General features: G+C 53.1%; 1 protein-coding gene across 2 annotated transcripts in view; it reads right to left on the reverse strand.

Annotated features, from left to right (window-relative positions):
- Positions 1-12,588, reverse strand: part of LOC119958806 (heterogeneous nuclear ribonucleoprotein U-like protein 2) — a 28,719-nt gene that overhangs the window by 9,948 nt on the left and 6,183 nt on the right. For both annotated transcript variants that reach the window (XM_038787308.1, XM_038787307.1), the window contains exons 2-11: positions 11,599-11,770; positions 10,449-10,528; positions 9,380-9,519; positions 8,938-9,037; positions 8,711-8,823; positions 7,256-7,519; positions 5,386-5,508; positions 2,543-2,671; positions 1,078-1,246; positions 389-574 (exon numbers count right to left, since the gene is read on the reverse strand). In XM_038787308.1, coding sequence (XP_038643236.1) covers positions 389-574; positions 1,078-1,246; positions 2,543-2,671; positions 5,386-5,508; positions 7,256-7,519; positions 8,711-8,823; positions 8,938-9,037; positions 9,380-9,519; positions 10,449-10,528; positions 11,599-11,770 — 1,476 coding nt within the window. The remainder of the gene's footprint in view (positions 1-388; positions 575-1,077; positions 1,247-2,542; positions 2,672-5,385; positions 5,509-7,255; positions 7,520-8,710; positions 8,824-8,937; positions 9,038-9,379; positions 9,520-10,448; positions 10,529-11,598; positions 11,771-12,588) is intronic.

Raw genomic sequence — 12,588 nt, forward strand, 5'->3', positions numbered from 1 at the left:
TGTGCGCGCACGCGCGGATATGTGTGTGTGTGTGTGTGTGTGTGTGTAAGGATAAGGGATAAACCTTTTAGAACTGAGGGGAGGAGAAATTTCTAGACCCAGAGAATGGTGAATCTGTGGAATTGGCTACCACAGAAAGCAATTGCAGCGAAACCATTGTGTAATTTTTAGAAATTAAAGATTGCTCTTGGCATGAAAGAATCAAGGGACATTGAGGTGGGGGGAGCGGAGAGGCGGGATCAGGGTATTGAACTTGGATGATCAGCCATGATCAGAATGAATGGCAGAGCAGGCTCGAAGGGCTGAATGGTCTCCTCCTGCTTCTATTTTCTATGTATAAAGGACGTTAGGGGGTCCTGTGCCCCCGCCCCTCAGGGTGGTGTCTCACCGTAGTTCCGGTCCCGGTCATTACGGTTGCGGTAGTTGCGTCGATCTTGCCGTTTCTCCTGCTGGGGTCGGGCTTTCTTTGCTTCGTCTCGGTACTTGCTCACCAGCTTGCTGGCCGGCTCCTTCTCCAGCTCCACGTAAGTCACCGTGTCCAGGAAGTCACTTGCCTCGGGGAGCGTGAAGTTGACTGAAATCAACGTTAGAAGGGTATTACAAAGGGGAATCTGTGCGCACATGTGGCATGGGAACAGTGGAAAGAGGGGCAACAACCCCCTCCAGCTACAGTCCTAACGCAGCTCCCGGTCTGCTTCCTTTATCCATTATCTTCGATCTGCAGCCCTTTGGTTACCAACCTTCCTATCACTGGAAACAGTTTCCCTTTGCTGATAACCCCCTCCGGGTTCTCTGTACCCGGTATTGACTATTCCACAACCCCCCGCTCCGCCAAACTGTCTCTGCTTACGCGACGCTGCCTTCAACCATGGAAGGCATCACACCTGGGCTTGACCAACATCCACGGTAAACTTGTGCGATGCCAGCAGGTGGCACCGGATGGTTCGAGACAACATCCAGGAGGGGAGAAGGCAGACGTAACCGCAGCGCATGGTAGAAATACAGCCAAGAGCACAATGGCTCTGCCCTCCCGTGCCCCCCCCCCCCCCCCCCCCCCCCACCGGCAACTCCCTTCACCTTTCATTTCATTCAGTGCAAAGTCTGGCACATCCTCGCCATCCTCCGCAGTCCGGAGCTTCATCCTTGTCTTCCAGTCCTCATCGCTTGGGCAGATCACCATGGCCTGGCGGCTAAAGCCTTTGAACTGGATCATCTTCCGCCGTTGAGCCGAGCTGTAGACGTTCGCCTGAAAGAGGTACCGGCAACAGGTACAATGTTAGTATCCAGTCAGGATGGCTGACTTACCCTCCTTCCCACGTGAGCTAGTGGCTGAACTCTTGCGAGGGGAGAGGTGGAGCTGGTGGTGTAAATGTGCAAACTAATGACTACAGCATGCATAAAATGGCAGCTCTGCACAGGGAGTGTCATGAATTTGGTAAAAGATAGGGCTCCCAGGGGGTCGAAGCTTAAAGGAGATAGTTTGTGTGCCCCCCCCCCCCCCCCTCCCCCAATATTTTGGGGTTTGCATGCAGTGACAACATCAGTCCAGGCCACAATCAAGAGGATTAGGGTTATTCTATCATCAATCGTGCCCAAAGAATGCACTGCTTGAAGTGACGCACTTTATTAGCTATCCTCCACTGACTGCATTCTGTTGGAGAAATCACCCTGCTTTTAGAGGAAAACACTGCTGGAGTTTTGGTCATGAGCTCGGTTCGCTCTCGTGGGTGGATTCCTTTTTTTCCACCTTAAAATGAATAGACTCTGCAGACTATCTGCGGTTAAATAGACACTGTAGACTGTTTGCTGGTGTACAGTTTAAATAGATTCTGTAGACTATTTGCTGCAGTGTATAGTTTAAACATACTCTCCAAACTGTTTGCTGTAGTGCACTGTTTATGCAGACTGTGCTGTAGTGCATGGTTTAAATAGACTCAGGGCAGCATGGTGGTGCAGTGGTTAGCACTGCTGCCGCACGGCGCTGAGGTCCCAGGTTCGATCCCGGCTCTGGGTCACTGTCCATGCGGAGTTTGCACATTCTCTCAGTGTCTGCGTGGGTTTCAGCCCCACAACCCAAAAATCTGTAGGGTAGGGGTTGCCCCTTAATTGGAAAAAATGAATTGGGTACTCCAAATTTTTTTTTTAATTTAATTAAAAATTAAATAGACTCTGTAGACTGGTTGCTGTACTGTGCAGTTTTAATGGACTTCGTAGACTGTTTAAATAGATTATGTAGACTGTTTGCTGTACTGTGCAGTTTAAATGGACTCTGTAGACTATTTAAATAGACTATGTAGACTGCTTGCTGTACTGTGCAGTTTAAATGGACTCTGTAGACTGTTTGCTGTAGTGTGCAGTTTAAGAGAGACTGTTCTGTTTAAATAGACTCTGTGGACTGTCGGCGATAGTGCACTGTTTAATTAACCTCTGTAGACTGTACACTGTTTAAACACACTTTTTTTGCTCTAAACCCGCACCATCACCCCTCTTTGACTGACACAGCGGTGTTAATGATTATTCAATCACGTCAGGCGGACAGTACCTGATCGAGGATGTAGTTGCGCTTCTTGCAAGCGGCGATCTGGATCAGTTTGCTCAAGGACTGGGTCGCCTGCTGGACCAGAACGTTCCGTCGCTCCGCATTCATCTCGGGGCCTTCCAACCCTTTGATCTGGATGGACAGAGACAAAACACACTGAGAATTTTCACTGCACAGTGCAGGACTTTTCATATTAAACAGTTTCCACCTCCCCTCTTCCCTAAAAGCACCAATGTCTGCTGGGATACACTGCTACATACGACCCTCCAAAGCTCACGATTCTTGCGGTCTTGGCTGAGGAAAGAAAGTTGGTGAGTATAGAATGGGAGGGAGAGCGGGGAGGGGTGGAATACAGCGCACAGATAGTGCCCCATGATCTTTTACACCGACCAAACAGGCGCACTCCCCACAAAGCACCGCTCCACAGCTGTACTGCTCCAGTATTATAGATTGCACATTCAAAACCTGCTTTGTATCTCAAACACGCAGTTGACTGAGCCAAGCCTATCTATTTCTTGAGCGTGGCTTACAAGCTCAGGATACCAACTCCCAAGTCTCCGAGGGGTCCTTGGACTCTGCAATGCCAGGATTAACTGGAACCTGGTTGGTTAACCTGCCATGGGAGCGGAGTTTGGTTTGGGACAACTGTCAAACCGAGCAAATTCCACGACTGTCTGGAAGGTTAAAGATAAAGGGGACCTTGAGGTGCAGCGGGAAACACCAGCTGCTTGTTTGCTATCAGTCTGTGGGAGTGCGAGAGTGTGTTATTGGAACAGTTTGTTTTAGCTGGTGGGAGGTGCCATTTTAGTAAGATTCAAGTAGAGTGTTCACAGTCCACTGCCAAGAACAAGATGGGGAATGGGGAGGGGATGATTAAGGTCTCAGTCTCCTGAAACAGAAGACTTCAGAATTGAGTTGGAGCTCCAAAGAAGATGAAACAAATCTCCGACTGCAAACCTCGCTGGGTTTTTAATGTTTTTTTTTCTAAATATTTTTATTCTCCATTTTCACATTTTCCTTCAAAATTTACATCCCCCCCCCCCAACAAGCAGTAAACGGTAACAGATACAAAGTCAATACCCTTAACATCAACAACGATCCCATCCTCCCACCACCCCACCTGTCAATATATGCAGCAAATAAAACAAACCCTCCCACGGTGGGAACAAAAACAAAGGAGAAAAAGGAGTCCGGAATCGCCCATGGTCATCATTAATCGATAGAGTTCACCCCCCCCCCCCCCCCCCCAAACGACACTCAACACTATCCAAGGCTCCAAAAGAGTACCGTAAATGACAACCAAGAGTTGTAACCAGCCCACCCCCCAACTCCTCTTCCCTGTTCTGCCAGGCTCCGATGGCCGCAGCCCCTCCCCCCACCTCACTCCCGTACACTGGCCGGTTTACATGGAGGCCCCCCACCCGGTTCTTTTTCCCCCTTGCCCGGCCCCGGGAAAACCCAGAAGTCCCCTTTAGCGCACAAACCCCGCATACATACCCACACCCCAAAGAACCCTCATTACGACTGAAAGTCCCATTTCTTTCCTTGTCCAAATATACACAACATTGGCTCCTGTAGCCCGTACACCAGCCGCAGTGAAACAAAAATGAAAAAAAATACAGCTACATAAGGCTACATCGGTACATGACCATTTCTCAATTCTGCCACACTCCTTCTGCCTTTGCAAACTCCTCCGCTGCTTCCGCCGTCCCAAAATAAAAGTCCTTGAACTTGTAGGTCACCCTCAGCTTCGCTGGATATACAATGCCGCACTGGCACGTTGCTAATGTACAGTGCTCTCTTCACCCGGTTGAAGGCAGCCCGCCTCCTCGCCAGCTCCACCGTAAAGTCCTGGTATAGGCATGTACCAGCTCCAGCCCACTGCACCACCCACTTCTGCTTAGCCCAGCACAGGACCCTCTCCTTTACACTGTCCCTACGGAAGCACAGAGTCACTACTCTTGGCGGCTCACTCGCCTTTGGTACAGGCGTCCATGACCGATAAGCCCGATCCAGTTCATATCGGGAGGGATCCTCCCCCTCCCCCAATAGCTTTGCCAACATCATGGCAAAATACTCAGTCGGTCTTGGTCCTTCCACTCCTTCGGGCAGCCCCACAATCCTCAAATTCTGTGGCCTGGATCGGTTTTCCAGGTCTTCCATTTTGCCTCGCAGATCCTTGTTGATCTCTATCACCTTTCCTTCCCCATCAAGGTAAGTTGATCATCTCTTTCCCCATTGAGGTAAGTTGATCACCGTGCTGCAATAATGTCTCTTCCACTTCCTTCAGCGCCTCGCCTTGCTCCCCCGCACCTTCGCCACTGCGCTCGCCATCGCCGTCCTCACCGGGGTAATCGCCTCCTCCACCAGCACTTTCAAAACCGCCCCCATCTCATTCCTCATTGCCTCCATGTGTTTTGTAAACTGCCTTTCGAATTCGACGGCCATCACCGTAGTTATTTCTTCAGCCGTAAACAATGCGGCCTCCCCTGGTGCCCCAGCCTCCATTTTTTTTACCGACCACGCGGTGACCTTTCCACTCCCCGACAGACTTTCAGCTGCTTTTTTCATGGCCGTTGTTTTATTGATCCTCGACATTTCCCTTCCCTGTGCTTTCTCCTGACTTTTACTGCCTTTGCTGCCCCTAGGCCCGGGCGTTAACCCCCGACAATGCCGTTCCCGAAAGGGGAGCCCTCCAACACGCGGCTGCCTCCCGCCCGCCGTTATCGGATGTCCCTGCATTTTTAATGTTAAGAAAATTACATTGTTTAAAAAATAAAGCCGCGGGTAACCTCATCTCTGATGACCCAAGAGAGAGTATAAAACATAAAGCCAACACCTCTCACCCTCATCTTATCCAGAATGTTGTGCGTGCCCAGTACGGTGTATCGTTTCTCCGGATTCTCAGCAACATGCTTCTTGACCCAGGTCGTCTTACCCACACCCGGCATGCCAACCATCAGAATAACCTGTAGGGAGAGAGACGTACTTTACAATGATCCCAACCGAGGGTATAACCCACATACACAACACACCCATACCCAGGGACACCCGCCCCCCACACACAACACACCCATACCCAGGGTACCCGCACCCCACACACCCATACCCAGGGTACCCGCACCCCACACGCAGCACACCCATACCCAGGGACACCCGCCCCCCACACACAACACACCCATACCCAGGTACCCGCACCCCACACACCCATACCCAGGGTACCCGCACCCCACACGCAGCACACCCATACCCAGGGACACCCACCCCCCACCCATACCCAGGGACACCCGCTCCCCACACCGACACCCATACCCAGGGTACCCGTACCCCACCCACACCGACACACCCATACCCAGGGTACCTGCACCCCACACGCAGCACACCCATACCCAGGGACACCCCCCCCCCCCCCCCCCACACCGACACCCATACCCAGGGGACCCCCCCCCATACCCAGGGACACCCACCCTCCCCCACACCGACACCCATACCCAGGGACACCCACCCCCCACACCCATACCCAGGGACACCCCCCACACTGACACACCCATTTCCAGGGACACCCCCCACACTGACACACCCATACCCAGGGACACCCCCCACACTGACACACCCATACCCAGGGACACCCACCCCCACACCCAGGGACACCCCCCACACTGACACACCCATACCCAGGGACACCCCCCACACTGACACACCCATACCCAGGGACACCCCCCACACTGACGCACCCATACCCAGGACACCCCCCACACTGACACACCCATACCCAGGGACACCCCCCACACTGACACACCCATACCCAGGGACACCCCCCCACACTGACACACCCATACCCAGGGACCCCCCCCCCCCCCCACACCGACACACCCATACCCAGGGACCACCCCCCCCACACACCCATACCCAGGGACACCCCCCCCACACACACCGACACGCCCATACCCAGGGACACCCCCCCCCACCGACACACCCATGGGCTCCCCCCCCCCCACCGACACACACATACCCAGGGACTCTCCCCCCCCCCCCCCCCCCCCCCCCCACACACACCCAGGGACAGCCCCCCCCCACACACACCCAGGGACAGCCCCCCCCCCACACACACCCCGGGACACGACCCCCCCCCCCCCCACACCGACACCCCCATACCCAGGGAAACCCCCCTCCCCACCCACACCCAGGGACCCCCCCACACACCCATACCCAATGAACCCCCCCCCCCCACACCGACACACCCATACCCAGGGACACCCCCCCCCACACCGACACACCCATACCCAGGGACACCCCCCACACTGACACACCCATACCCAATGAACCCCCCCTCCACACCGACACACCCATACCCAGGGACCCCCCCCCCCACACCCATACCCAGGGACACCCCCCCCCCCCCCATACCCAGGGACACCCCCCCCCCACACACCGACACCCAGCTGCCACCCCCCCCCCCCCCCCCCATACCCTTTTTTAAAAATAAATTTAGATTATCCAATTATTTTTTCCAATTAAGGGGCAATTTAGCATGGCCAATCCACCTACCCTGCACATCGTTTGGGTTGTGGGGGCGAAACCCACGCAGACACGGGGAGAATGTGCAAACTCCACACGGACAGTGACCCAGAGCCGGGATCGAACCCGGGTCCTCAGCGCCGTAAGGCAGCAGTGCTAACCACTGTGCCACCGTGCTGCCCCTTCTGTGGTGCTCACCTCACACTCTTCCTTAGTTTTGGGACCGAGGGCTCCACGCACGCGCTCCTCCAGGGGTACACTGTGGATCAGAACGTAATCCTCCGGGATTGGGAAGAAAGGTTCCTCCTTCTGGCCGAAGTTGCACTCCACTGCGCTGTTTTTAGACAGGATGTGGGGAAACAGAGCCCTCTCACCAAGAGACTCCTTGCTCACTGTGAAAGCCACGCCGAGGCACTCTCCGTTCTTGGAAAAGGACAGTTCTACCTCCTCGCTGTCAAAGTTCTGTGAATGGATAACACGGTCCTGGTCAGATGGCTCCAGGCAGCTAAACAACACAACCTCCAACCCTCGCACCAAATCTCAGCTGAGATTGGAGACTGCTCCAATGCACAAACTCCCCAATCTTTATTTCTCAGACAGGGGTTCACTTGCAGCCCCAGACGGATTGGGGGGGGGGGGGGGAAGAGAGAGAGAGAGAGAGAGAGTGAGAGAGTGAGAGTGAGTGAGAGAGAGAGTGAGAGAGTGAGAGAGAGAGAGAGTGTGAGAGTGTGAGAGAGTGAGAGAGTGAGAGAGTGAGAGAGTGAGAGAGAGTGTGAGAGAGTGAGAGAGTGAGAGAGAGAGAGAGAGAGAGAGAGAGAGAGAGAGAGAGAGAGAGGGAAGGCTCCCGTGTCTGATTACTCTCAAGGGCTCAGCCCGATGAACTCAATCCAGTCTCTATGGGCCTGGCACACACCAGACAAACTGCCACAGTTTGACACAAATCAGCAATCTCATCGAGAGACCACAGGACAACTGGTGTAGGAAATACAACAACGGTAGGAATGGAAACGGGCTGAGCCATGTTATTGGGGACAGTGTAGAGGGAGCTTTACTCTGTATCTAACCCCGTGCTGTACCTGTCCTGGGAGTGTTTGATGGGGACAGTGTAGAGGGAGCTTTACTCTGTATCTAGCCCTGTGCTGTACCTGTCCTGGGAGTGTTTGATGGGGACAGTGTAGAGGGAGCTTTACTCTGTATCTAACCCCGTGCTGTACCTGTCCTGGGAGTGTTTGATGGGGACAGTGTAGAGGGAGCTTTACTCTGTATCTAGCCCCGTGCTGTACCTGTCCTGGGAGTGTTTGATGGGGACAGTGTAGAGGGAGCTTTACTCTGTATCTAACCCCGTGCTGTACCTGTCCTGGGAGTGTTTGATGGGGACAGTGTAGAGGGAGCTTTACTCTGTATCTAACCCCGTGCTGTACCTGTCCTGGGAGTGTTTGATGGGGGACAGTGTAGAGGGAGCTTTACTCTGTATCTAACCCCGTGTTGTACCTGTCCCGGGAGTGTTTGATTGGGGTAGTGTAGACGTCCAAAATAGGAAGTGTTGTTAGTCCCAGCACTAACGTTGAGGTGTTTAGAATAAAACACCGAGAGGGGCACATTTGCAATCAGGGTCAACGAGCTACTTAAATTAGAGAACGGCAGAGTACTCACAGCGAAACAACCAATCACATCATTCTCATCAAACGTCTCTCCATATTCCTCAAACTTGGAGTTTTCCCACTTTCTCCCAACTCCATCGTATCCATAGGAAAACTCCCCGTCTCCTGCAACGAGTTAAAATTTTAGCATTAGTGAAAGGCGGGGGAAAGACCGGAAGTGGTCAGTGAAGAGGAGGATGGGTCAGTGTAGGGTGCAGCAGGGACGGAGGCGATACTTACCCAGCTGCAGTGAGGAGCTGTCCAGGGACCAGCCCACACGGACAAGGTGGCGCTCGCTTTCGCTCTCAGGTATTTGCTTCACAGGTATCTTCTGCGTCATCTGAAATGGAATTCGAGAGCAAGTCCAGTTAACGTCGTCAGTAGGCGACAGCCGTTTGCATCCGCCGAATCCAAATCCCAACCCTTCCAGTCACTGGGTACCGCGACACAAGCGTGAGCCTCCTTGACGTCAGGTGGTGTGTCGCAATGGTGCCCCATCTATCTCGGTCTTAAACCCACTCCCATGGATCCCCCTTCAGCGTCAGAACCAAGAGACCATCCTTCAGGAGGACATCAGGCAGCATCACTGCTGGTCCTGAGTCGGAGGCACATTTCCACTGGTGGTGTTTTTGGGGGGGGTGGTGCAGCTGCCAAAGCTTCACCACGGAATCGCGGGTCTTACCTTCACCTCGAAGCAGACTTTGCCCTTTGTCACCCCGTAGGTGGCTCGTGCGCCGCCCCACAGGTAGGCAAACTTCTCGGGGGCGAGCGGCTGCCCGCCCAGGCGGTCTTTGGCCACTTGGAAGTAAATGTCGGAGTTATCTGTTGGGAGAGAAAGGAGGGGTGAAAAAGCTGGCCGGCCTATGAGGGTCAGTCAGGCTGTCGGGTGCGCGTGGCCAAGATCCAGCTTCACTGGAGTTGGCGGCACACAAAAACCGCTCTTAATTAAATACCACGGGTTAATAGAGACGTGGTCACAGTCCAATCATTTTTAAAATAAATTTAGAGTACCCAATTTTTTTTTCCCAATTAAGGGGCAATTTAGCACGGCCAATCCACCTACCCTGCACATCTTTGGGTTGCGGGGGCGAGACCCACGCAGACACGGGGAGAATGTGCAAACTCCACACGGACAGTGACCCGGGTCGAACCCGGGTCCTCAGTGCCGTGAGGCAACAGTGCTAACCACTGCGCCACCATGCCGGCCCCCGTCAACAGTCCAATCTTAAGCAGTCACCCCAATGGTTCAGTTTGGCACAATCAACATTAACTGGACCAGGGGGGCTCCAGGGAGCAAGGCCGCACATTGCAGCCAATCTGAACTACTCCCTGCTCTGGAACCTGTAAGGTACAAGGTCTGTTCTGCTGGCCAATGTAAACCCCACAAGTCAGTTTTAACCTCTGCCAACCAGCCCCAGCCTCCAATACATGCAGCAGGAAAACGGTGTCCACGACGAGAGTTCCACAGAGACGGTCCTTCAACGAAGCATCTTCGGCCTCCGGCTGAACGGAGCCTGATTGCCCAGAATTATTTTTTCTTCCCCATCCGGTACATGAGCATCAAACTCCCGAGACCCAAACAATCGTCATGTCTTCAATTTGCCACCCCGCACCCCCCCTCCACCCCCCCAATCCAGCCGTTTGCAAACCCCAGAAGTCGTGCTGCGCTGGCTTAACGGAAAGATTAAAGAGACCATTTTTAAACTGACAGAGTAAACGTTGACCGTGGCCTCACAGAACGTCGCACTTACAGGTGTCGAGACAAACTAAACTGTCGTCAAATTCCTCTTCAGCCTCCTCCTCCTCCCCCACAGGCGCCGGGGACCTGGCCCTGTAGGGATCAACAGACACAACTTAAGATACAAGGAGCAGAAAAACCAGGGGCGTGGGAAGATCAACGCAGCGGCAGGAGACGAGAACCGACTTGAAGTTCAATGCCATCGGGAGGGGAAAGGGAAGAGATGGCGGGGGGGGGAACACTTTGCGTTGAACTTACCGCAGAGTAAAGCAGGCCATTCGGCCCAACCGACCCACTCCAGCATTTTTTAGCAGACAACCTTTAGAGAGCGCCACTATAGCGCAACAGATCACACACAATCAGACCCGTGCATTCGATTAATGGGAGCTTAAACTCACCCCATGCCCTTAGTCTTGCTCAGAGGCAGTTAAATAACAAATCACAAAAATAAAACACTTGCTACATTACAGGATCAATACTTAACCACATTTCACTCCTCTCCCCACCCGCCCCCCTGGCAATGTTCCGCCCTCTTTATAACGTCCCGACGCCGCCACCCCCTCCAGAATGGGTCTGCACGGGCGCACAAGGCTGAATACAGCATTGGAGATAAAACTGCACCCCTACGCCTCAACTACAGCCCGTAATCACAGCGAAATCAGTTAAATCAGGTGATCAGACCCACCGTATTCACCCCTCGGGTCGCGATCCTGGCCCTATAAAACCCACTGAGAAATTAGAGAGGGTAATGTTCCTTCTTTGCGGGCGTGTCATGCTTTGCAATAATTAACTTGTGAACATCCGATGCCATCATCAGCAAATCTATTTTTAGGAGTCGGATTTAAACGTTCTCCATCTAGTCCCAAGGCTGAGACAGCGTTTGCCGAGTGTTGCCACACGGAGAGAATGGTGCGACAAGAATTGTACAGCACAGGAGGCCATTCAGCCCATCATCTCCATGCCAGCTCTTTTGAAAGAGATATCCAATTGATACCATTCCCTTGCCCTCCCCACACCAAATTCTCCCTCCCTCAAAACCTGTACCCAGTTTGGTTTAGATGTCGCGAGAACAGGAGTCAGGGTTTGTGGATAGGAGTGTAACCCGCACTCTGCAGCCGACCACCCCAAGGTGCTGAAGTGGTCACACCCGGTTACTGGCTCACCGGTTGTAGTAAGTCTCCTCCCTGAATTCGTAATAGCCACGGCCCCGTTCCTCGTGGCGCCTCTTCTGGCCCCGCCGCTCGTTAGGGGCCCGCGTCTGGCTGACGGAAGCTCGCTCCTCACTGCCTCCTTCTCCAGGCTCCCGCTCACTGTTTGCTTTTTCTGTCGGCTCCACTGCAAAAAAAGAAAGCGTGGATAGGGTCACACTGGCTGCTGATTAGCCAGGAGTCACGTTCTATAACCGGGAGAGTCACCGACAGCAAGCTGGCTACATTCCCACATCTTCACGCTCTTGATTGATATGGGGAGGGCGGTGGATGCTGTTTACATGGACTTCAGTAAAGCCTTTGTCCAGCCGCCTAATGGCAGACTGGTGCAAAAGGTGAAGTCACACGGGATCAGAAGTGAGGTGATCCAATGGATACAGAACTGGCTCGGTCACAGAAGGCAAAGGGTAGCAGTAGAAAGGTGTTTTTATGAATGGAGGGGTGTGACTAGTGGCATTCCACTGGGATCGGTGCTGGGTGTTGTTTGTAGTATACATGAACGATGTGGAGGAAAACGTAGCTGGTCTGATTAGTAAGATCGGGGATGATACTAAGGTTGGTGGAGTGGCAGATAGTGTTGAGGATTGTCAAAGGATACAGCAGGACATAGATAGGTTGGAGACTTGAGCAGAGAAATGGCAAATGGAGTTTAGTCTGGACAAATGTGAGGTAATGCATTTTGGTAGGTCTAACATAGAGGGGAATATGTCGTAAATGGCAAAACTCATAGGAATATGGAAAGTCAGAGAGATCTGGGCGTGCAGGTCCACGGATCTTTGAAAGTGGCAACACAAGTGGACAAGGTAGCCAAGTAAGCAGACGGAATGCTTGCCTTCATTAGATGGGGCATCAAGTATAGAAATTGGCAAATCATGGTACAGTTGTATAGAACCTTGGTAGGGCCGCACTTGGAATAATATGGACAATTCTGGTCGCCACACTACC

This window comes from Scyliorhinus canicula, chromosome 31 (genome assembly GCF_902713615.1).
Source record: "Scyliorhinus canicula chromosome 31, sScyCan1.1, whole genome shotgun sequence".
In the NCBI taxonomy this organism is placed as follows: Eukaryota; Metazoa; Chordata; class Chondrichthyes; order Carcharhiniformes; family Scyliorhinidae; genus Scyliorhinus; species Scyliorhinus canicula.